Raw genomic sequence first — 25514 nt, 5'->3', positions numbered from 1 at the left:
GATGTGGCCCATTCCCAACAGCTGAGAAGAAGGGGTGACCCCCCACCTTGGTAAGGCAACTCCTATCTTTTCACATGCTGTATATTTATACCTGCTTACTGTATTTTCCACTCCATGCATCTGATGAAGTGGGTTATATCCCACAAAAGCTTATGCCCAAATAAATTTGTTAGTCTCTAAGGTGCCACAAGGACTCCTCGTTTTTACTGATACAGACTAACACGGCTACCCCTCTAAAACCTGTTACTTTGTGAACTGTCCCACTGATTTCATGACATACTGTACCACTCGTCAAATATAAGGGTGACAGAATCAAGGGTGACTGGGAATTTTCCCATTGGCTTCAGTGGGGCCAGGACTTCACCCTTTTGTCTTGTATGGCCATCAAGCATGTGGTCAATGCTTAGCAAATATTTCATAAACATAAAATCTCAGTGTACTAGAAAGGAAACCTTTTCCTTAAAACTGAATTTAGAAACTATCTTGAATGCAGCCGATGAAGTGAGCTGTAGCTCATGAAAGCTTATGCTCAAATAAATCGGTTAGTCTCTAAGGTGCCACAAGTACTCCTTTTCTTTTTGCGAATATAGACTAACACGGCTGCTACTCAAACTCTAGTCAATGTAAATGTTTAATATTAAAAACTTGGGTCTAATCTTTTCATTGGTCTGTGATAGACTTGAATATCTTTGAAGAAATAATTGCCCACTTCACTTGAAGTGGTCTCCTAGAGCATCGGTGAACCACTTATCCCTAGCAACTTGTCCCACACCCAAAGAAGAGCTCTGTGAAACTCAAAAGCTTGTCTCTTCCAACAACAGAAGTTGGTCCAATAGAAGATATCACCTCACTTGTCTTGTCTCTTTGAACAAATAAGTAATTTATTTGAAAGATACATTTCACAATCCACTTGAGACAACTGGATCAGCAGTATCATTTAATGAAAATTGTCACAAAACAGACAAATTATATATTGCTGTGCACCAATAGTGGAAACTAACTCATCACAGTAAAGAACAGTGAAGAGTGTTCAGAATCCAGATGAAGACTCAAAAAAAAAAAAAAAAAAGATGTGAACAGTTGTAAAGCAATTTAACTGCTAAACTTCCATATGACTTCATAAGCCTCTCTCAGCTTCACTTTTATTGCACGTGGAGAAAAATCTTTAATTTAGTATATGTAGGATTTTAATTTTTGAAAACAAGGATAATCCAAGTGATTTGAATGTTTTCCCATTTCACTAGGAAGTGGCTCATTTTCCACAGATATTCATAGGTTTACTACACTTACTGTAGATACAACCAGAGGGATATATGCAAATATAGTATTGACCAGTGTATAAATGACTTGTCTTGACAACCTACAATGGGCTCTAAAGTATGTGATTATACTAGCCTATTTCTTAACTCAGGAAAAAATAGACATATGCTATCTCACACAGGAAGTCTTGCATATGCTATGCAGTGAGGGCTATAAACATATTGAACTTAGAATATGCTTCATGATATTGAAGTACAGGGACTTCAGCCAAGACACTTGTCCTCTGCCCACCATCATCTTACTCTTCAGCTTCTTGAACTTTTTGCACAGCAATGTCAGCTAAGCTAGTCTCACTTTCAGACTGATTGTCAGGACGAGGTTGTGGGGCTGCTGGCTCATTGTTAAGCACACGTTCCTCTGTTCTGTCAACTGCATGATTTAGATCCACTTCTTTGGTAGCTCCTGGGTGAGGGTCTGACTGTTCTTCATTTGTGGAACTAGGATCAGCTGCTTGTGCTTCATCTAACAAAAAAAGACATACACATCTCACAAATCTCATCATCAACACCCACACAAGAAGCGGCATTGTTATTCTTAAGGCGGAATTTGGCAGGTACTTTCTCTTTGTTTCACTGAGAAGTTTATTCAGCCTGCTATCAACAAGTTTCCTAATATTTATTCTTCTAAACGTAATAAGGAAGCAGGACTACATTAAGAGAGGGAGTTCTGCCTAAGGCAGGGGTGAGCAAACTACGGCCTGGGGGCCACATCTGGCCCTCCAGACCTTTTAATCCGGCCCTCGAGTTCCCACTGGGGAGCGGAGTCCAGTGCTTGCCCCACTCTGTGTGGCTCCCGGAAGCAGCGGCAAGTTCTTCCGCCGGCTCCTATGTGTAGAGGCAGCCAGAGGGTCCCAGCCCCAAGCACCACCCCCACAGCTCCCATTGGCCGGGAACTGCAGCCAATGGGAGCTGCAGGGGAAGCGCCTGCGGACAGGGCAGCATGCAGAGCCACCTGGCTATGCCTCTGCTTAGGAGCCGTAGGCGGACATGCTGCTGCTTCTGGGAGCTGCTTGAGATAAGTGCCGCCCGGAGCCTGCACCCCTGACCCCCTCCTGCGCCCCAACCCCCTGCCCCAGCCCTGATCCCCCTCAGTCCCAGCTGAGAGCACCCTCCTGCACCCCAACTCCTCATCCCCAGCCCCACCCCAGAGCCCGCACCCCCCAACTGGAGCCCTCACCCCCAAACACTGCAACCCCCTGCCCCAGCCCAGAGCCCCTTCCCACACCCTGAACTCCTCATTTCTGGCCTCACCCCAGAGCCCACACCCCCCAGCCGGAGGCCTCACCCCCTCCCGCACCCCAACCCAACCCACCCCACCCCACAATTTCATGAGCATTCATAGCCCACCATACAATTTCCAAACCCAGATGTGGCCCTCAGGCCAAAAAATGTGCCCACCCCTGGCCTAAGGAGATGTTAGGTTACGTTGGAAACAATCTTGGGTACCTGACTCGGACAAAGCTTCCCATGATGCTCTCTCTTTAATAATTAATTTTGCCTCTATTATGACTGCAGGAACTGGCACACGCTATTCTGATACTAGGTGAATAGGTCAACTTAGTGCCCTACTCCAATCAAACTTTCATTTCAAAGTTATTCTAATCCAATAACCTGGTATGTCAAGGAATGGGACACCAGAGCATGACTTGCTGACTCCAAGAAATAATTCTGTAACTTAAAAAAGAACTAAGGAGGTTTTGTGAGAAAAGTGGCAAATGCAGGTTTGCATAAGAGGTTGTTAGATGTACCAGAGAAGCTCTGTCTATTAAAAATCAAGCTGAAGCCAAAAAAGGTTGGTTAGAGTAAGCTATCCTGACCTTTATTGTTTGACCAGGCTGAAAGGAGCCACATGTTATACTTAGACTTTCCAAAAGAGGTTTCGGGGAAAAGCATAACTATATTTGGCATGTCCAAATTAAGTGGTTGGGGCATTAGAGACCCTGATTTATAAAGGGAAATGGAAGTCTACTTAGGGGTCAGAGTGATTAAAAAAGCCCATTTTGGCTCCTTAAATTTTACATGAGATGGTCACCAGGGTGGAGTTGTTTCCTGATATACTAATAACTGCCCTGCAGTAGTATTTTCAGAGCTACTCTCCTGTGAGTAAGGCAAGCATGACATGGCTCCTGTATTTTGTAATTGCTGACAATAAAGTTAAAACATAAAATGGTGATAATAAAATGGGAAAGAGGTGCTAAGAGACAGGAAGTGAGAATGAGCATGTACCCTACTTCAAAGACTTTCCTTTGAATTACATACAGAAAAATTATTTTGGAGAAAGGGTGTTAGGCATTTTTATTCTGTTGTATGATCTTCAGAGTTTGTCATTTTGTTAGTGGTTGTAAGGAAAGAACCCAAAACAACCAAATAGCCACCCCCATATGTACTCACACAAGACTTCCTTGTTCCTCTCCCCATACCCACAATATAGCAAAGAATTAACTTCTGAGTTAACCTTTTGGACAGTGGGTTAGTGTGTGGGTTGGCTGTTTTGTTTTTATTATTCAACTTGTCACTTGGTCTTCTAGTTTAGGATTTGGGGGTTTTTTTGATCAGAGCTTTAAGATTTTGAAACAGCAAAGTTAGAATTCCTGGTGCCCTATTGTACTCAAGAGTCATGTGTATTTCTGTTATTGGATACAAAGTTATGCTTTCACAAGTAAGAAGTCAAGCATTCCAACAATTACTGCCATTTTTTTCTACCAACCAAGACAGTCTCTTAAACCTCCCTTAGTACGTGCAGTAACAGAATTTACTTTTGCTTCTTGTAGTAGAATTTGTTAGTGCAGAATTAATTTTAGTTAGCAAACTGTTGATCCTAACCTCTCTCTTGCTTTTTTTCTTGTCTCCGTTTTTCTTTGGCAGCTTCTAGCTCTTGCTTCTCATGAGCCTCCTTCAGCATCTTACAAACTTTTTTGTGGGTAAACCAGTGTATTTTCTGGCAGTTCTGGTCACAATAAATAACCTGAAAGTTTCCAGAGCCATTACTTCACCTTCATATAACAGGGCAGTACAATAGTTTAACTTTATGGGGAGCTAAAGCTGCAAATTTAAGAGTACTTCTTTGAAATTACAATTATAAACAGTTAAGGTCACACAGTATGGGTGTTCTATACATTATATCAGAAAGGAAACTATTGTTCTATTGTAATTAAATTTAGAAAATCCACAATGTATTGTAACTCCACCCTCTAACCCACAGTGTCTTATTTGGGGCTTTAAATATTCTTACTTCTTGGATTCAAGATACCTGCACCACAAGAAGGTGCTTTGTATCTCCTGAGTCTGAACATACAGGGGCATTTCTCAAAGAGCTACAGTTATTGGTAAGTAACCTTCCTTTTCCAGACTGGCAGTAATATGTTCACAGATTACAAGGCCAGAAAGGATCATCTGTTGTGATCGTCTAGTATGACCTCCCGTATAGCACAGGCCAGAGAACTTCCCAAAATAATTTCAAGCGCATATCTTTTAGAAAAACATCCGATCGTGATTCAAAATGGTCACTGATGGAGAATCTACGCCGCCCCTTGGTAAATTATTCCAATAGTTAATTAGTCTCACCATTAAAAATTGTGCCTTATTTCCAGTCTGAATTTGCCTATCTTCAACTTCCAGTGGCATTAAGTTTTTTAAACTTCAACGACAGTCTCTTACCATTTTACATACAGAACATCTTTTGTCTGCTCCCTTTTCCCCACAGGTTGTACAGAATTCAGCATCCACAAAGCCCACTTGGCCAGTAATAGCTTGTGTAAGTACAGAGAAAGCAGTAGGATCAGAGCCCTGAGGGAAGGGGAAAAGATTAGGCAATAAGGAGGAGAAAAAACATAATTTAAAGACTGCAGAAATATGACATGTACATTTAGCACGAAGTTTTGGCAATTTGTAACTTGAGAGCAAGAAGCCTGGTGGCTCTATGCATTTTCACTGACGTTTCTATAGTAGCAACAGGAAGAGAAAACTAATCATGTGAACGCAGCTGTAATGCAGGACCCTCCACTACTATAATTCATTACACTTAAACCTAAGCTACAGCTGTATGTGTGTCTAGTCTGCAGTTTCTAATGAAGGCGGATAGAAATTATTTTATTTTATCTTAGAAGCCTGAATCCAGTTTTAGGCTAACTAGTTTAGAATTAATATTTAAACCCACATTCTCATGCTGCCATCACTTTAGAAAGTAGTGGATGTGCAAAATCCTCCCTCACCATTCCTTTGCACCACGTGATCTGCGAAAACACTGATGGCCAGGATTTCAGAGCTTTTATAGTAGCTCTTTTCAAAATAATGTAGCTGGTCCAGCAAGTCTATGATACAAAGGGCCAAATTCTACCCTTGGCTAAACATGCACAACACCTGATGACTTCAAGGGGAGCTGTGCACCATTAGTCTTGGGCAGCATTAGCCCTAAAGGATAATACTACACAAACACAGGAGCATCTATGCTTCTGATGAAGCATATTTACAGTTGAAAAACTGTATCTACCAGTACCACTTTAGAATTAAATGTGGATTTAGGTAGAGCACAAGGGACTTAATGTCACATTGAATATTTTCTTCTTGTAACCCCTGCACTTACTATAAAGTGTCCTTTGTGAGCCTATAAATAAAAAGCTTTTTCCCATGGATTTTTTTTAAACACTTATGTGCCACTGCTTGAAGAAACGTTAAAAGAGTATGTCTTTCCCTGTTGAGGTTCTTTCCCCACTTGGAAACAATGGATATTGTTCCTGTATCTAATGCTGCTGAAATTAACATGTACATTTTTTGTTGTATTGACTCCCATTTGCGGCATTTAGTGAAGCAGTTCTCCAGTATCTTTGCATAATGGGGCACCACTTCATTTTATTTCACAGATATGCCCATGTGTCTTGATATCAGAGAACATATGCGATGTTCCATTGTTTTAGTTGTTGTGTCATAATTAAAACATCCTTTTAATGTATTTGTTGGATGAATTAATGAACTGTACTTTGTGATATTCTTTTCACTTAGGGTTGGCAGTTTGTAAATAATATGCAGCAGGATTGTGCAAACTAGTGCCTGTGCTGGCCAGAGAGAGACGTTTCTCTTGGCACTGACATACTGGAGTGCCCCATGTCTTCAAATATTCCAGACTGAATATTTGCAACTTGGAATCTTTAAAATACTAGATAAAATTTGCAGACATCCTTCTCCTTCAAAAAGTACAAGCAGTAGCCATCACTATATGCTACCTTTGGTAATGTTATGAAAGTGTTATGAATCCTTTCTTGGAATGATGCTAACACTGGGGGCGTGGTTGAAGAACCAAACAAGTTGTTCTAGCTCAAAAACAAATCTAAAACCATTAAATCATCTGAGAAAGATGGTAATTGCTACACAAGAGGCTGGGTTTTTCTCATACTGAATCTGCATAATTGTGCATGCCTAAGATCAAGTACTCCTGGACAAATGTAACTGATAGCACAGATTCTTCTAGAGCTTTATAGATACACCCCAAAGTGTCAAAGCCTGTGCAACTAAACAGATTTCTTTGAAGGGCGTTGGTAGGAGACAAGGAGATTGCCAGGAATAGAAAAAAAAAAGTAGAAGAAACCTGGAAAAAAAAGTGTTTACTGTAAGCATGCCTTAAACAGTGTGAGACAGTGTAGGAACATTCAAATCATTGTGCTGCCTTTTGTTCTGATCTCGATAAATTGTACAGATGACTACTGCAGGAATTAAACTACAGAACAGTCCCATTTATCAGATCCCTGTAAGATGAAGGATATTTTTAATTCATTAAAGTGTATAACAGTCATGTCACAAAATTAATCATCATCCCAATCTTAACACACGTACCGCACAGCTTTCAGAAATAGATCTGATGTGCTTTCCTCTGAAAAATAAGTCTCTTGTACAAGATTTATTGTAAGCCAATTAAAATACTCTTTAAAGATAGTCTCCTATCAGACACATATGCGAAGACTAAACTAAAGTTAGTTTTCTTACTAGGCATTCATGGCACTGGACACCAACAGCTGTTCATTTTGCTTCTTCCGCTCATAAAGACAGCTTCAAAAAAGATGCTTTTCTTCCAAGTTACCATCACCTACTGCCACCCACTTCTGGCCCACTGGAAATAATGACTGCAAGAGTCCCAGGAGATCCTGCAGTCCTTCCACCCCTTGCTGTTTTGCCCAAGTGCAGGAGAAGGCTGTTAAGCTATCTAACACCACCGAATTTATGGAGTGAGTTTTGCAAAGAGAAACAGGGAGAGAGTCTCTCCCCCCTCCTCCCCAAATGCTCCAGTTTTCTGATGTGAAGATTTTTAATAATGATCCACAGTCAAAGCCACAGTAGGGAAACAGAAACTAGAGGAAACCCAATTGTCAGGAATGAGAACTTCTACTGTATTTGGTACAGAAGAATTCCCTAGAATCCCAATTTTTTAAAAATATCTCAGGGGACAGTCAAAACTTTTGCATCCTAGAGGACATAAGTCAAGGGACAAAAAGACATGTTAAATTCAATTGAATATCAGGGTTTTACTATGTGGGATATCTAAGTTAATCTGTTTATAAAATAGGACTTATTTGCTTCATGAGAGACACTTACAATTTCAACAGGAGCAATACTTCTCACCAGCTGCTGGAGCAGGGTAGCTTCACAGTAAGGAAACTTTCGAATGCACTCTCTGATAAGCTTCTCTTGATACACAGGAAAACCATCTGTATCTCTGCCTTTCAATAGACTGAAATTTTTAAAGTAAAAGTTAAATGAAAATCCACTAGCAGCTTACGATTAGCGTTTACTAACAAGCATGGTCCAAGGTGTTATTCATTCGGCTGTCCCCTGGCTTCCTTCCTCATACGGCAACTTTATGCTAAAATTCAGATTCAAAGTAAATTCTGTAGTGTCAAAATCACAGTGAAGTTAAAAATGCAAATGAAGCTCTTTGTATGTAATTACACAACAATTCTGAAGTATAAAATAATAATTACAGCTAAGTTTTGGAAACCTAGACCCATTATGTTTCAACTACCTAGCCCAATATCAGCAATGGCAGACATACAGCTTATTAGAGAGACTTTGCTTTTTTTTAAATTATAAGACATGGAGGTATGGTTCTTGTTTAAAATTCTATTAGTAATACCACATTATTGTCCTGACTTCATTAAGCTATTTTATCTCTTCTTTTCCCTTATTTATCCTCTTAATTCTTGAATCACTGCTATATTAATTGATTTTAATATTTTAGCGACAGGGTTATTTGCTTCATTTATAACCCCGTTTTCAGAAGCACCTACACATCCATTGAAGTCAGTGGGAACTCCAGATGCTCAACATCATCGAAAGTTAAGCTCTTAAATCAAAATAGCCTGTTGGCACTTTTGAAAACCCCACCCAAGATTTACAAACCCAACTGGCTTAGAAGCAAAAATTCCACTGGCTTTAAATGGGACATTTGCTTTATGCCTGCCAGAGCCTATGCTAGGGAGCAGAGTGGAGTAGATAGCAACATGCTCAAAGGTGACCTTCGCTATACATTTGAAAGTGTAGCTTGCATCACTCTTCCACACACACGCACACACCAACCTTTCTAGTGCTCCAGGGCATTCAGGACCCTGGCCAAGCCAGTCTAACCCACCCAGCCATGTGCCCTATCAGGTATTCAGTGCTGATGACTGCACCCTTCTTTGCACTGCATGAGTGACTCCTGGGGGAATTCTGCACCAAAAAATTAAAATTTTTGCACACATTTTAAAATTCTGGAAATTTTATTTGTCAAAATAGCACTATATAATCACACCAGTTTCAATTATTTTGGTAATTTATTTCAAAATACCTGTCAGCAGGTATGTCTGAATAGAGAGACACCAAAAAATTCCCCCAGGAGTAGAGAGTTGTAGACACCCCTATAACAACCTAGTTCCTGTTTCTCTGCCCCCTGCCTCCACCCCAGAGCCCAGCCACTGTCCCCCCCAGCCCAGACACTCGCATCCTCTATCCTCCTAGAGCCCAGGGATCCAGAGGGGAAAAAAAAACAGCATGATGCTGGGTTCCGGGTTTGTACGGAGTTTCCTGCATGCTGCCTCCTTCCTTCAGGTTGTGCTGGGAAGTGCAGCTGCTGGGAACCCTCCAGTTACCTCCCCCCAACAGCCTTGTCTTCTATTTGTGAGCTGGGTTCTGCTGGGTCCAGCAGCCCCTAGGGGCGGCCAACATTTCTGCAGCCCATTTCTGTGGGGAAAAAAGGAAATTCTGCACACACAACATTAATTTCTACAAAATTCTGCATTGCACAGTGGTGCAGAATTCCCCCAGGAGTACTGACTACTGGATGCCTTTTGTACATGAGTGGTAGGGGATCAGGACTCCCCTGGACAATGTTAAATTGGAGTCTTTCAAACAATGCAATTTAATCTTGGTAGTTTTTAAACCACAAAAGCCCAACTAACCAATGCTCCAGCTCCACTTCATCCCAATAGATGCATTATTTTTTATATGTATAAAATTCATGTATAGACCTTCAGACTCCTTTTAAATTCTGTATAAATGCATACCTTTTGATTAATCCATCCAGTTTATCCTCTCGCTCTTTGAGAAAATTAATACATTTCTGGAAGATGCAACTGATATAGTGCATTTTAATAGCCAGTACTTCATTCATATCTCTCTGCTTCATGCATTTCTCACAAATCAGATCCAACACCCTGTAGCATTTCAGCAGTGCTTCTACTTCTGCCAATAGGGGGTTCTCTTTGACCAGCAGCACAATCTACAGGGAACAGTGAAGAGAGTTTAATGTAATGAGGAACTCTTTTTTTCCTTTAAGCAGGTGAGTTAAAGCATATACGTTAGATGGATGAAAATAGCTAACTTTAGTAGGGCTTCTGATGTTTTTCCATTTTTTAGTCTGTTTTCTCTTTCTATGTTGTGCTCCCTTCCTTTGCTAATGGAGCATATTACTGAGTAATAAATATACTGCAATTCATAGTTACCATCCAAGACTTTCAAAACTAAGGGCAGGACTACACCCCCCTGAGCAACACAATTTACAGCAATCTAAGTGCTGTCCACACTGGTACAATGTTGGTGGGCGACCCTCTCCTGCCGACATTCCTTCCACCTCTCACAGAGATGAAGTAATTATGCCCGCAGGAGAGCGTTCTTCCGTAGGCATAGCGCATCTTCACTAGGTGTGGTGCAGCTGTACCAATGTAGCGCTTCGAGTATAGACCTGCCCTAAGACTGGTCAATAACTGCAAACAGATCTAAAAAAGGAAAGTTGCATCAAGAATTAAAATCATTTACAGTGTAACCATTATCTCCAAACACTATAATGATTACCCTGGCCCAACATCCCCCTCTCTGAGGTGCATGTACGAGATGGCATTGCATGATATAAGTTTACCACTCTGGAGCTAGCCTAAAGTAAGCCTAGAGTGCAGTAAATAGACTGTTCATACATTGAACTAAACACTTTCAAAGACAGGTGCCCAAGTTGCTTCTCTTAAGTAATGCTGTACATAATTACCTGCTTCCACATGCCATAGATACCACAATGGTACCTGAACTATTTCTTATTTTAAATACAGATGGAAACTATGGTATCTCAGATTGGCGATAGCTGACAAATGCTAACTTTCAATGGCAAGCTGTAAGAATTTAGGGCTACTTATTTCCTGAGCTACACACAGAAATAAGCCATAAGGTATAGCACATATGTTCAGAAGTTGCAGCAGCAGACATTACTGAAATGAAATAGTGATTAAAGAAAAAAAGTAGTAAGAAGACATCTGCTGTGACACACATTAATTGAAAGAACAGTGAGTTAGCATTAAGACTGGATGTTGCCTGAATTTTCCACTAAAAGAATGAAGGACATGTAAAATAGGTTTAAGCATTTATTTCAAGAGCATGAACCTCTCTGACCAGAGATGTGAACTCAGTTCCTGACTTACCTGTACCACACTAAATCTCCTGGTGTCTTGCATGAGCATGAAGTATAAACCACAGTATGCAATAATACCATTTAGTTTGATATCTCAGATTTAATGTTCTTAATTATGGGCTGATTCTGCCATGCCTTCTCATTTCAAAGATCACCTTATTTTGCAAGTAATCCCCTTATCAATAAAATAATTCTCAACACAAGAGTTACAGAATCTGGTCCTATGCCAATAAAGATGATGTACCCATTACTGCACCTTAACAGGATGCAAGTTTGTAGTAGTAATAATTTTGTGAAGAGGCCCAGCAAACTTCACTGGCAGTTTTGGTTCTTTATCTAGTCCTTGTGGTTTAGTGTAGTAGTCTAGCCTTTCCCGTGGAAAGAAGTTGTTGATGATGGTTACGCAATCATGTTGACCTTGAACAACAAAAAAAGTCATTAAGAGTGAAAATGTAATTTCGTTATTACTCTCCCGCCCCCCCAATCCCCACAGGAGCTGGTTTAGCACATGTTCTTGAAAAACGAAGTTTAAGCAAAACGATGTTAAGCGAATCCAATTTCCCCATAAGAATTAATGTAAAGGGGGGGGGGGGAGATTAGGTTCCAGGGAAATTTTTTTTTGTCAGACAAAAAACATTATATACATATGCAGAATAAGTTTTAAATAATTTTAAACAAACAATTTAACACTGTACTCACCAATAATGATTGTGAAGCTAGGTTGAGGCAGGGGTGTAGCAGGGTCGGAGACCGGGGGCTTGCTCCACTCTGCCTGCTGGCCATTCCAGCCGGGGATCAGGGTGGGGTCATGGGGGCTTGCCCCATTCCGCTGGACGGGCGGAGTGGGGCAAGCCCCCATGCCTGGATCTGGTCCCTGGCAGGAGCACCGGGTGGGCAGAGACGGGGGGAGCCAAACAATGTTATAAGGGAACACTGCAGGACTTTAAAGGGGTATGTTCTGTAATAGGTCAGTGACCTAATAGCGAAACAATGTTAACCGGGAGGACATTAAGTGAGGAGTTACTGTAGGGTCTATTTGCACTAGCACATGTTGCCTTAAACCTGAAACACATACCTTTACTTCAGACATCTTAAGAACTTCACAGTCTATCTTATGGTTTGAAAAGTGATGACTCAGTGTAATTTATATACTTTTAGCACAGCAGCAACTATCTTTGCAGATTTCAGCATAGTGGAGGATCACAGATGTTGTAACATTGTTGAGAATGAAAATGACTGACTGCTCGCTCATATAGGAGGAGATAGGGGATAAAATTTAATCCTGTTTTTAATCAATTAATGAAGAAATGTGAAGTAATGTTCCTCCAAGAATAAACTGTTTAATCCACCAAACCATATAATCTTATAGCCCTGGTGAAAATTAGGAGATAATTTCAGTTTACCCACAAAGGCAGCCATCTGAGCTGCTGTCCTTCCCACAGAGTTGACAACATCAGTCTCTGCTCCAGCCTCTAACATCATCCAGGTAATTTCTTTGCTGCCTGTATTTGAAGAGAGAAGACATAACAGAGTTTTGTTTTGTCTTTTGTAGATGCACATAATTTGAGAAGACCAGTAGCTAATTTCAAATTGAACTTCAAGACCTAAAAGGGACAACATTGACACAACAAATCCTTGATGTCCTTGGTTTAAAACAGTGGATTAAAGAGCCAGCAATATTTTTCTCTTATTTGCAAAGCCCAAGGAACAAAAATTCACACTCTCAGGATCAGATTCTTCCCTGAGTTATGCATGTTCAATTCCCACTGAATCCAGTGTGTATCTCTCTATGCCATGATTTGACCCCACAGTGGGTAGCAATATAGATGCAAGGCCTGCTATTCTAGCTTGACAGCACTACTACAGCATCCTGTCTTCTAAGAGAAGAACAAATTCAGTACTATTATGGAGCCAAAGCGTAGAGCAGAGAACAGATTGTTCCTTTCTTCCCAATGGGAACTAGGTGTTCAGGCTGGGATAAATATCAAATAAGTAAGATGAAGCTAAATTTGATGGCAAAATTATATCACTTAACTGGTGCCCTTCAGGGAGACTAATAAAGACACTTGTGACCAGGCTTGTTGGTTCTATTTTCCAGGTGTGCTCTTCCTTTACTTTCTGTTTTTGTGGGAGTGCTGACTAGGGTGGTGTGACTACAAAGGAGAAAAGAATATAAATGTTTCTTGCATTTGCTCTAATTTTAGAGTGACACTGCTTCAGTTGGGCTCATATTCTTTTTGAGCTCAAAGACTGAAAATCTGAAAACTAACATCCAGGAGTATTCATACTGGAGATTGTGGGCCATTGATTTTTTACTCTACATCTAACTAATATCTTACACTAATGTCTCCACACCTAGCTAAGAGTTTATATTAATGTCTCTAGGAATTATGCTTTGGGAAAGATCTGAGTGACCCAGAAAGGAAGAAGTTTAAAAAGAGTCAAACTTCCCTAATCCTTATCTTCTACCCCTCATTCAGAGATTTAAAGCCCTTTTCCTGATTGTAAAAGAATTATTGCTCATCTAAATCAGGGAACAGAAACAATGCCATATGACCAGTGACAAATAACAAATGGAGCTCAAAGTTCAAGAATCAGATACACGCAGTGACCTGTTAGTGATCAATCCCTAGAGGAAGGAAATTGGGTGAGGGATCTATCCCTTGCCAAAGTTTCGCTGAACACATTCAGGGGAACTACAATCTGCTTGCAGACGTTATTTGAACAGGAAGACTAACTTTGAGACGCCTCAGAAGTATTAAAATGGCATTGCTTATTAAAAGCTACAGTTGGGGAGTCTTAAAAATCCACCCATCCTTCAGAAAGGGAGTGTCTTTCATAGGAACTCAATGTAATTAAACAGAATTCACGCTGCTGTGCAGGGAAATCATTGCACGACAGATGGAATTTTAAGGCTCCAGGACTAAGTATGGCAGTATTCCTCCCTACAACGTAGGAATTACATAGCATATGCCTCAAATAGATGAGCAAATCAACTTAATATAGGACAAAATGAGTCAACAGCATCTTTCCTGCATACTGGGTTGTACTAGCACTTCTGCAGTTACACAGACCCACCCATTCCTTAAGTAATAACATCTTTTCATTATTCCATCCTAAGGCAGCGTCCTGAATTATGAACTATTGCAACCTGTTCATAGGCCTGTCATCCAGATAGCAGTATTATAAAAATTTGAAGAGAGAGATTTGGAAAGAGTTTACCTGAGAGTCCAGCAAACATCAAGGCAGTATATCCATGCTCGTGTTCATTGCAGTTAACATCCGCTCCATGCCGCAAGAGCAACCTGCACATGTCAACTTTCCCTTTGTATGCTGCATGCATTAAAGGGGTCATGCCATGCTAATGAGAGAAGAACCAAGAAAGAAATATATGCACTTGTGGTAATTACATTTATGGATCTTTGTACTGGTCAAAACTCCCACCTGGTAATTACATACCCATGTATAATGCCTCATCTGACGTGTGGGTTAACAAAACCAAACCATAAAGCAAAGTGTTGGGTAAAAAGACTATACGTATAATGGATTTCACACTCATTCGTTACACTGATTTATTTGCATTTCTTTTATTCTGTACTATTACCATGTAATTCAGTCTTCAAAAAACAAAATACCTATCACCATTTGCCAAAGATCTCTACATGTACTTAGTGTTAAAAACAGATTATACCCTATAAACCTAGGAAAGTTGCCAGCCTCCTAGGTTGGCAAATGAAAGTTTTTTCCATTGCATACATGTGGGAGTAAGAATATTTAGTTCAGGCTCCTCTCAGTCTTTCTACTACCAAGATTTATAGACACCTAACTGTGTAAGTCATGCTGTCAATTCTTAATCATAATTGATGGAGCTGTAACTATATTACCCCTCCTCCCTCCCACTCGCCACCTATTCACAATACCAAAAATATGAGGGAAAGTTTCACCCAGTAGCTGAAGGTTTTTCCCTAGAACTTCTCTGGTTAACTAGATCAGTGTAGTTATATGGGTTCTAACCCCTTCTGTAAACCCACTTCACTAGTGCAAAAAAGGGGGTAAGCTGTAGTAAATGGTTCAGTGTGTCTGCGTTAGGGGTTTGTACTGATGCAACTACACCTATGTAGCTACATTAGTGTATACTTCCCCATTCTAGCCTAATCTTAAGGGAAGCCTTAGCAACCAGGATGACTTGTTGTGAGGACTATAACCTGACCTTGATTGAAAAGTGAATGAAAATTACAAACACTTCTAATTGAGAGTATGAGGTATGGCAGTGTACCCCCTCCTAATACTGGAGAATTGAGAGGAATGCATTTTAGTGAGTCACAGTTTCTAAATGGAAGTGTCTGGAAGGGACAGTCTCCATTTTGTAATGGATCCAGATTATTGAGTTTAGACAGCTGTGTGGATGCAGCCAGCCCTGCATGATGAAAGGTCACAAGTCTGAAATAATCTAATCAGGTGGTTAGTTTAGTGCTCAGTCTAGCTTGTTGCCTCCCTCTTGGTACAAACGGAGACAGAAAGGAAACGTGCAGTCTGGGGGATGGTGTCTAATGCTATGCAGTAGGGTCAACAGTGAGCATATGATCATTAAGGCTGCGAGTCTGTCAAGGAGGTCACGGATTCCAGGACTTTCCGGGAACTCTCTGACTTCTGCAGTGGCTGACGTGGCTGGCCCAGGGGCCCCTGAGCAGCTTGGGCAGCCGCTGGGCCAGCTGCACTGGCTGCTGCTGGGGTAGTCTCAGGCCACCACGCCCCACCATGCAGCAGCGCAGGAGTTTGGGTGTGGGAGGGGAGGGGCTGCAGGTTGGAGCATGGGAGGGGGTGAGGGCTCTGGGCAATGCTTACCCTGGAACCGGTGACATGCCCCTCCCTCGGCTCCAAGCAGAGGGACCAGGGGGCTCTCGTGCTGCCCGCGCCTGCAGTTCCCATTGCCCATGGTTCCCAGCCAATGGGAGCTGCAGAGCTGGTGCTCGGGGCAGAGGCAGTGTGCGGAGACCCCTGGCTATGCCTCTGCCTAGGAACATGCTGCCATGCAGAGCCAGTAGGGAGCCTGCCACCCCCACATAGCAGAAGTGGGGGGTCCCAGGCCACGCGCTGGTCCCCCCCCCCGCCCTGCCCTGAGGTGCCCCTCCGCTCCAGAACCCCTCTGGCACCCCCGGGCTGCCACTTGCCCCAAGAGCACCCAAGATTTAGTCAGGGGTATATAGTATGAGTCATGGACAGGTCACAGGCTGTGAATTTTTGTTTACTGCCCATGAACTGTCCATGACTTTTACTAAAAATAACCGTGACTAAATTGTAGCCTTAACAATCATTTCTCAAGAAAGCATCCACAAACCTTGACACCCTCAACAACTGCATTGGGCCAAATATAGACAAGAACTAACATCCTGCATAATAATCCTTGGGAGCAGATATCTGATTAAAACTGTCATATAGTTTTTGGACTTAAGGGTTTTTTTGGGGCGGGGGGAGGCAGAAAAGGGAGTGTAGCTTAGACTTGGGCAATGTCTAGGGGTAATGCACTCTACACGGTATGATTTCTAACATGCACTAACACAGGGTTACCATATTTCAGGTTCCCCAAAAAGAGGACCCTGCTACAGTAGGGTGGGGGAGAGCTGAGGTAAGACGGGGTACCTGTTGTGGTAGCAGGGCAGCTGGTGCAAGCCCAGGATGCAGCAACAGCCGTCACTCAGCACCTCCCTGCAGGACCCCCTCCCCAGACCTGGAAGTTGGGGCCTGGGTGGGCGAGATCTGGCATCTGTGGCTTGCAGGGGAATTGACCAATCAGCTGCAGATGCAGGGGAGGGACCAATCAGGGCTCTTTCTGAGCTGCAGTTTGTCTCCTCTGCAAAAACCCTGGATATTTCCTTTTATTTGAAAAATCTGCCTGGACAGAGAAAGGAAGCTCAAAAAGAGGCTGTGTCCAGGAAAACCCAGATGTATTGTAACCCTAGACTAACATGTTGCATATTAATTGGTCTGTGTTGGTTCTTGAGACTTCTGTACTGTCCTCTCTCCTCCCTCCCTGCCCCTAAAGAGGACTGTACCCACTTCTGAGCTAGTCAATGCCACTGGCTCCTTAGTCAGCCAGCTTGCATGCTGTGGGGCAAAGCACCGTTGTTTTGATGGCACAGTTATCCAGTAATTCAGAATTTGCTTGAAGATGCAGGGATAACCTGTGATAGCATGACTTCTTTCAGCATTAAAATTTGGAAGAATTGCAACAGGAAATACAGATTATAAACTCTTTGTGGGCTTTGTGTTATACCATTACACCTGTGAACAAAGCCTGTGCAGAATTTGAGAGAGAACACATACTATATCTAAGCTTAAAGATATTAATCCTCTGAAATATTTTTATAGATTAAGAGTAGTTCAGAGGCTTACCAATAGCTGCAGGTTGAAAAGCTATTCAGAAGTCTGCCACTTCCTATGTGTTAAATAATAGTTATTTAGCTCCTTGGAAGCCTGCAGGACCTCTAAATAGATTTCTAACTGGATACTTCTCCTTGTTAGACCCACTAAGATACTTTTAATTTAGAAGTTTTGTTGTACCTCATCCAAGCAATTGACACGGACATTCTTGCTGCCCAAGAGCCTTCCAGCTTCTTCAGTGTTTCCTAAAAAAAAAAAAAAAAAGTTAAAAATAAAATAAAATGGTGTTCCATTAAAAGTAAGGGGCTAAAAGGGAGGAAATGAAGAATCAAAGCAATGCAAAATCTTTCTATTTCTGATTTTAAATGAAATACTCAGACTAAATTTGTCAAGTTACCAAGCATGAAGAAACTCAGGGATGAATAATAAGCTAAAAGAAAAAGAAAAAAAGCTAAAAAGCTAAAAAAAGCTAAAAAGAAAAAGAAGCTAAAAGCCAAGAAGTTTCAAAATCAATATAGAGTACCGTAATTAGAAGACTTGCATTAATGGGCAATGACTGCCCAGGAAGGAGAACTGCGGAAAGGGATCTGGGGGTCATAGCGGACCAGAAGATAAATATGAGTCAACAGTGTAATGCTGTTGCAAAGAAAGCAAACATTGTTCTGGGATGTATTAGCAGGAGTGTTGTAAGCAAGACACAAGAAGTAATTCTTCTGCTCTTCTCTGCTCTGATTAGGCCTCAACTGGAGTACTGTGTCCAGTTCTGGGCGCCATATTTCAGGAAGGATGTGGAGAAATTGGAGAGAGTTCAGAGAAGAGCAACAAAAATGACTGAAGGTCTAGGAAACATGACCTATGAGGGAAGATAGAAAAAACTGGGTTTGTTTAGTCTGGAAAAGAGAAGACTGAGAGGGGACATGATAAGAGTTTTCAAGTACGTAAAAGGCTGTTACAAGGAGGAGGAAGAAAAATTGTTTTTCTTAACATCTGAGGATAGGACAAGAAGCAATGGGCTTAAACTGCAGCAAGGGAGGTTTAGATTGGACAGTAGGAAAAACTTCCTGTCAGGGTGGTTAAGCACTGGAATAAATTGCCTAGGGCGGTTGTGGAATCTCCATCATTGGGGATTTTTAAGAGCAGGTTAGACAAACCCATCAGGAATGGTCTAGAAAGACAATTAGTCCTGCCACGAGTGCAGGGGACTGGACTAGACTGCTCGAGGTCCCTTCCAGTTCTATGATTCTATGAATAAAGAAAATTGCTTATGTGATGCAATTAGCCTATTCTATAAACTTGAGCTTGGGAAATTAATATATCTTTTTTCATAAGTTGCATCAGGACAGCTCTGACTTGGTAAATAAATACAGAGGAAATGTTTTAAGGTACTGTATATAAATGTACCTGTAGATGTCAAAAAGTCTTTAACAAATGACTAACATCCTTCTCCCAATAACTTTGAATATTAATTTGATTGAGAGATATTACTGTGCTTTTAAATCTTTGTTGGTCAGAATGAAGAATGATTTATAATTTACTCTTTTTTTTGGTTTACATTTGCAAAACCCCTTTCTACCCTGGCCAAAAAACAAACCAACCCACCCACCCTAAAATTCAAGTCTTCCAGATATAATTGGAATGTAACTGTAAACAATGTTATGGCTATGGACTTCACGTTGCCTGAGCACAGAACCTTCCATCACTGCTTACACTTATAACGAGAATGGGATGAAAATATTTTAAAGCTTATCCATGTTTAAGATGTGTCTAATATTCTTATGGCAAAGTTTGAAAATTATATTACTTGCCTTAAAGTTTTATTTTTAAGTCATTATAATTGTGCAAATTGAAAGTAATTGGAAAATACTGTGATCGTGTTCATTTTTCTTGGAGGAGCACTGTCAACTATCTGCAAGTTGTTTGCTTACTATTGCTAACAGTAATTCTGAAGATTACTGTAACTGACAGAAATTAGAAGGAAAAAAGTCTGTTTCCTTTCTCCTCCCATCACACTCAGTTGGGTTACTTTGTGCATTTGACTTCAGCCTGGTTATAGTCAATTTCCCCATTTTCCTTGTAAAATCAGTTTTCCTCCATTTTCCTCCACTTTCATCTGCTACTAGGCAAAAGAAAAACATAATTTCCTGTTCTGGCTTTTAAAAAGTCATGGGCAGATTAAAAAAAAAATTACTAGATTTCAAGATGGTCCCCCTCCCTCCAAAAGTCTCTCTGCAGAACAAACAGGCAAACAAAAACCTAAGGCCCCTCTTCCACTTGCTGTTTATGAATAGCAAGTGATCAGCATCTGGAACTAAACAAGGAAGCAGACATCAGCAATGTGTAGAACAGGCTCATCCTCAGGTCATCTTCATATATGAATATCCAGGAAACTACATATCTGGATCCTATATAGCCACAGATCAGCGTGAAAAGCAATGTCATTTTCCTTAGCCAGGATAGTAACAGATGAAAAATATTAAGGGCCCAGTAATCCTATTATTTGATGGCAAGTGTTTTTGAGAAGTTAACATGCTGAAACACACTACAAAGAAGCCATTAGCCCTTTAGATATTAGCCAGGAAACATGCTAGTGCAATGTGTACAACAGGAGAATATCTGTGTGTAACTGTAAAAATTTGCAGTGAGGCATCCCCATACCTACCAACTACACAATATAGTAAATCCTCTCTAAATCTGGGGCAGGGCTGATTCACAACCTGAATTACATGTATTCCCCCATGTAGAGCTAGGACAAGACGGAAAGGAGCCAGCATTGTGTGACTGTTGTGTCACCCCCGATAGGTATAAAAAGCTGTTTGCCCACATGGATCCCTGTGAGCAGTAGTAGGGTGTGAGCAGGGCCAGCCCTAGACCAAATGGCATTCCCCCTCCATTTGTTAAACTTTTGAATAATTTATTTTTTATTGCATTTGTAGCCCATTTCGTGACTTTGATGCATGATTTGCGTGCATGCTTTATCCCTGTCATATAAGATGATAAATTTGCATGCTAGGATATGTAAATCTGTATTCTTGCCTATAGAAGCACACAAAAATTAATTTCCTCTAAGCTTATAGAAACTATTTAATTTTAAGAATAACTGAAATGTACTAACATCAAGAAATTGAACTGTGCACCAACATTGGGTGGACCAGCATTAAATAGTGTTACAGTAGGTGATAGCCTTAGAATGTTAACCCTAGTCCTTTAGTTCAAAAGTTTTAGTTTTCTTGCCTTTGCCCTCATAAACTGAAGCACTGCATCAGAGAGATCAAAAGACTGGCCAATGGCATTCTCAAGCAATGAAGTAGCAAGTGATGTCAGTCTTTCATCGGCCATCGTCGATCGAAGATATGTTTTAATGAACCTGAGCTTCAAAAAGCTGTGCTCCACTTGCGACTGTGACTGACAGCATAAGCAGAATCCTCAAAGCTATCCACACATTAGGAAAAGTGTCCTTCAGGCCTGCATCATAAATGAATTGGAGAACCTGGGATGGAGAGTGCTTCCTGTGTGGCAAAATGTGATGGATGTTGTCCAATTCAACGTAGAGGTCTTTATCATCGACGTCCAAACATTCCCCATGTGTCAGCATCCATACAATTGTTCAAAAGTGTTTTCCTGTCCTCCAGCAGCTTAAGGTCATACAAAAAAACACAGGACTTTTCGTGGTGCTTTATTTGTCCGAACCTTTCTTCGATGGACACTCGAACAGCGTCAACAAAAAAAAACTCCCTCTTGAATTTTTCTTCTGAACTTGTCGTCACGTCATCTCTGCCTTTGTAACCAAACTGTCTCTTCTTCTGGTGAATACAGGCTCAACTCCTAAGTTTTCCACCATTTCTTTGGCACTGATAGCATCTTAAAATCTGTTGTCTCTGCAGGCCACAGCAAAATCAAGACAGCTTCTCATCAAAGTAGTAGTGTCCATTGACTGAGTTTGTAATGCCTTGCTTACAATGTTTACTTGGAACAGGATATTGTGCCAAACCACATCTGAGACCAGAAATTTGAAGTCAGTGATCTGGTTTGTGCCTCGTGTCAGATTCCGGCCTTGGCTTTACTCGACCATACCAGTTCCATCAGGGTGTTGTAAATATCAGTCACTTGGTACTTTACTGGCCTTATGCTGTCAATGCGGCTCTCCTAGAAAGTGTCACTTAGAGGCTTCCCAGTCACATTTGTAACACTGTCTGTGAGGATTTTCCACCTGATAGTTGATGCTGAAAACAGGATGAATATCCTTTGCAGTACTCTGAAGAGAGATACTGAATCTAAAGAAGATGACACTGCATCAGACACAACCAGACTGAGGGAATGACAGCCACAAGGCATGAAGAAAGCTCTTGGATTCAGTGCAAGGATCCTTGCTTGGATGCCACTGTTTCTTACCTTCATGTTCATGCCATTGTCATAGCCTTGGCAATCCTGAAGCTTTATTTTATTCTCATTCAAAACGTTCATAAACAGTTCTGTTAGGCCTTTTCCAGTGGAGTCGTCCACAGACCAGAAACAGATAAATTGTTCATTTGGATACAGACCTCCTTGTCAAATAATCTTACTGTAAATGACAACTTTTCACTGTGACTAATTATTTGATTGCAAGGAAGAGGATAATTGAGATCAGACGCTTGAGCATGTTCCTCCAGTGTTGGGTTTCTATGTTATTAATGGGCTGGTTTTCTGCATCTGTGCATTTATTCAGCTTGAGTCTGGACTTGACCTCCATCCTTTTGGAGTAGGCCATAAAATGGCTGGGTTGCTTCAGAGCATCAGCAAAATTATGCCAGTAACTGTACCCAGAAAGCACAAGCCACAATTTGGCATTCTTGTCAAATATTTTGCAACAAAACCAGAACACACTGTCAGTTAATTTCAAGTAAACTAACTAATGCAGATTCAGTTTCTCACCATTCTCAAGTACTTTTTCACAGTGTGACTTTGAGAACTGCTCATTTACTGGAAAAAGAAAAGGAGTACTTGTGGCACCTTAGAGACTAACCAATTTGTTTGAGCATAAGCTCACGAAAGCTTATGCTCAAATAAATTGGTTAGTCTCTAAGGTGCCACAAGTACTCCTTTTCTTTTTGCGAATACAGACTAACACGGCTGTTACTCTGAAACCTGTCATTTACTGGAAACGTCTTATCCTCGATTTTGCCGGGCCCAGCATGATCAATATCTGCAGAGTTTAGGATCGCCAGCCATAAAGCAGGCTCTGATGTATCAATCTGTGGTGTGCAATTTTTCTCACGGCTGTTTCTGTTATCATGCTAGGCTGATTCTTCTTTATAATTTCTCTCCTTTTCACGTAAACCAGATTTTTCTTTGTCATTACTCTCCTTTTCATGTGAGCCACATTCTTCTTTATCATCACTCTCCTGTATGTGGCCAGGAAAACTGGACGATTCTCCACCACTTTCCTCACATTTCCATTCCTTATCTTCAGATAAATCTGCTAATTACTTAGTAATAGGATTTCCATCATTTATGCTTTGCTCAATTTCTTCTGCCCTGGGATGATCACTACTGGCCTCAAGTCCAGTCTATGTTGTTCTGTTTCAGATATTTTCCCATCAAATTTGCCCCTTGCTGCAAACTAGATTGCAATTGAGCTTTTTACTTCCTATATTGAGCTCCTGAAGGCTTCTTTGGGGGCATCTTTTATTTTCCACAGGGGAAAATAGATACTATTAGTGAGTGCAAAACTCTATGTTCCGCAACCTTAGAAAGTCATCAAACATTACATGTTAAGCATGGCAAAATTAGTAATAGTATTTCTTTTATATTGCTGCGTAGTTAGGGGTTTGATAGATAGCTCTGGTGTCTCATTAAATATGTCCTTTATTAGTCGCTACTTACACTCTTCAAGTCTTAAAACACAAGTACACTTTCACCATTACACAATAGAACAAGGTTCACAATATCTCACTCCATTGTAAAAAGAAAAGGAGTACTTGTGGCACCTTAGAGACTAACCAATTTATTTGAGCATGAGCTTTCGTGAGCTACAGCTCACTTCATCGGATGCATACTGTGGAAATTGCAGAAGACATTATATACACAGACACCATGAAACAATACCTCCTCCCACCCCACTCTCCTGCTGGTAATAGCTTATCTAAAGTGATCATCAAGTTGGGCCATTTCCAGCACAAATCCAGGTTTTCTCACCCTCCGCCCCCCCACTCACTTACAGAGAGTGAGTTTGTCTGTGGGGGGGGGAGGGTGAGAAAACCTGGATTTGTGCTGGAAATGGCCCAACTTGATGATCACTTTAGATAAGCTATTACCAGCAGGAGAGTGGGGTGGGAGGAGGTATTGTTTCATGGTGTCTGTGTATATAATGTCTTCTGCAATTTCCACAGTATGCATCCGATGAAGTGAGCTGTAGCTCACGAAAGCTCATGCTCAAATAAATTGGTTAGTCTCTAAGGTGCCACAATTCCTCCTTTTCTTTTTGCGAATACAGACTAACACGGCTGTTACTCTGAAACCTGTCACTCCATTGTGATTCAGTCTTATATCTCACTGACTGACTGGCGATGCCCTGCCCCTTATATACCTGCAAGGGCATGGCTAACAACATTGTAGGATGTTCGAGGAAAATGTAGTTCTCAGAAAGCGTGGAAGGTTCTATGAGATTCTACAAAGGTCTAGGTTAGTGAAAAATAAATCCACATACAGAATACCTGAAACATTCTATTTTCCCTTCTGTCACTGACAAAAAAAAAACAGCACCCCTGAGCCCAGCATCACCTAAGCCTGGCACCCCAGGCAGTCGCATGCCCTAAATCTGGCTCTGGGTATGAGGAAAACGAGCAAGAGGGAAAATAACAGGGAAGAGGGCAGCTGGTTCCCTGGGAAACCGATTAGTTTCTTCTCTTGCTTGCTCAAGCAGAGAGCTTGCTATGGAAATAGGGCTGCAGTGACCTACACCTGTTGGGTTTGCAGCTTGGGCCAGAGAAAGAGAGAGAGGCAGGAAAGTCTGCAGCTCCCGGCCCTTCAGGGCGCAGGCGATGAGTGTTTCAACTGCTTCCCGCAATGCCTTTTGTGGGGACCGGGGGAGACACGGACCCAGCTCCCAGCCTGCCTGGGAATACAACGGTCAGTAGCCCAGTCAATCGCTGGTGTTTCCTGCAGGAGCCACTGGGGCTTACTCCGCCCCGGCGAGCAGCTGGGCTGCAGCAGCGGGAGTGACCCTGGAAGCGGAAACAGACACCCCCCTTTCTAGGGCAGGAGCATCAAAGCGGCACTATCCATGCCCGGCTCTCCCCGGGCAAACCACAGTCACCCCGGGGCAGCGCCAGACCCAGGCCCCGACCCCGTTAACACAGAGCGATCCACCATCCCAGCCGCCAACGCCGTAGTACGGCTCAGCCCGCCCCCAGCCCAGCGAACGCGGGGCCAAGCGGCCCCCTGGCTCTGCAGCGATCCCGGGGCGCCGGAGGGCTCGCGGGGCTGCCGGGCTGCTCCCAGCCTCTAGTGCAGGAACCTCCCCGCCCGGCTCTCGCCGCCTCTCAGTCCAAGCACCGGAGCGAGCGAGAGGGCGGGCGGCCCGCGCTCAGCAGCTAAAGCCTCCCCCGCTCCCCCCGTCTCCAGCGGCAGCCTCACCCTGGGCAATCACCGCCAGCAGCGCCTTCTCGGCCGGGCTCAGCTCGCCTCTCCGCGGGGGAGCCATGGCGCCTCCTCCGCGCCCCGCGCTAGCCTCGCGGCGGGGCCAGACACGGCAGCGCCCCCGCGTGCCCGCTACTCCCCAGCCCTCGGAGCAGCTCCATCCCCCGCTGGGGGCCCAACCATTCCCCCTCCAGCGGAGGGGGGAGCAAGGTAAAGGCGGCGACGGCGGCCACCCCTCACAGCGCACGGAGGAGGTTCGATTTCCGAGCACAAAGGGCTGC

General features: G+C 42.3%; 1 protein-coding gene across 1 annotated transcript; it reads right to left on the bottom strand.

The window, feature by feature from the left end:
- Positions 1–1535: 1535 nt before the first annotated feature.
- On the bottom strand, positions 1536–25434 carry ANKMY2 (ankyrin repeat and MYND domain containing 2). The gene is made up of 10 exons (XM_074945820.1): positions 25231–25434; positions 17800–17864; positions 14461–14599; positions 12642–12740; positions 11495–11655; positions 9848–10062; positions 7902–8037; positions 4977–5105; positions 4143–4284; positions 1536–1782 (listed from the first exon to the last, which is right to left on the bottom strand). Exons 1-10 carry the CDS (start codon positions 25295–25297, stop codon positions 1559–1561), a joined length of 1377 nt encoding a protein of 458 aa, XP_074801921.1. The 5' UTR covers positions 25298–25434; the 3' UTR covers positions 1536–1558.
- Between the last annotated feature and the right edge of the window lie 80 nt (positions 25435–25514).

Source organism: Natator depressus, chromosome 2 (genome assembly GCF_965152275.1).
Source record: "Natator depressus isolate rNatDep1 chromosome 2, rNatDep2.hap1, whole genome shotgun sequence".
Classification (NCBI taxonomy): Eukaryota; Metazoa; Chordata; order Testudines; family Cheloniidae; genus Natator; species Natator depressus.
The sequence above is the reverse complement of the archived record's forward strand: the minus strand, read 5'-3'. Positions and strand labels throughout refer to the sequence as shown.

Bases quoted from the DNA above. Each gene is read 5' to 3' on its own strand.
- ANKMY2 (XM_074945820.1), bottom strand. From the start codon at position 25,297: ATGGCTCCCCCGCGGAGAGGCGAGCTGAGCCCGGCCGAGAAGGCGCTG. The intron at 12,741-14,460 runs GTAAACTCTTTC...CTTCAAATACAG, and splicing joins GATGTTTGCTGGACTCTCAG to GCAGCAAAGAAATTACCTGG. The intron at 11,656-12,641 runs GTAAACTGAAAT...TTGTTGTTCAAG, and splicing joins TCAGATGGCTGCCTTTGTGG to GTCAACATGATTGCGTAACC.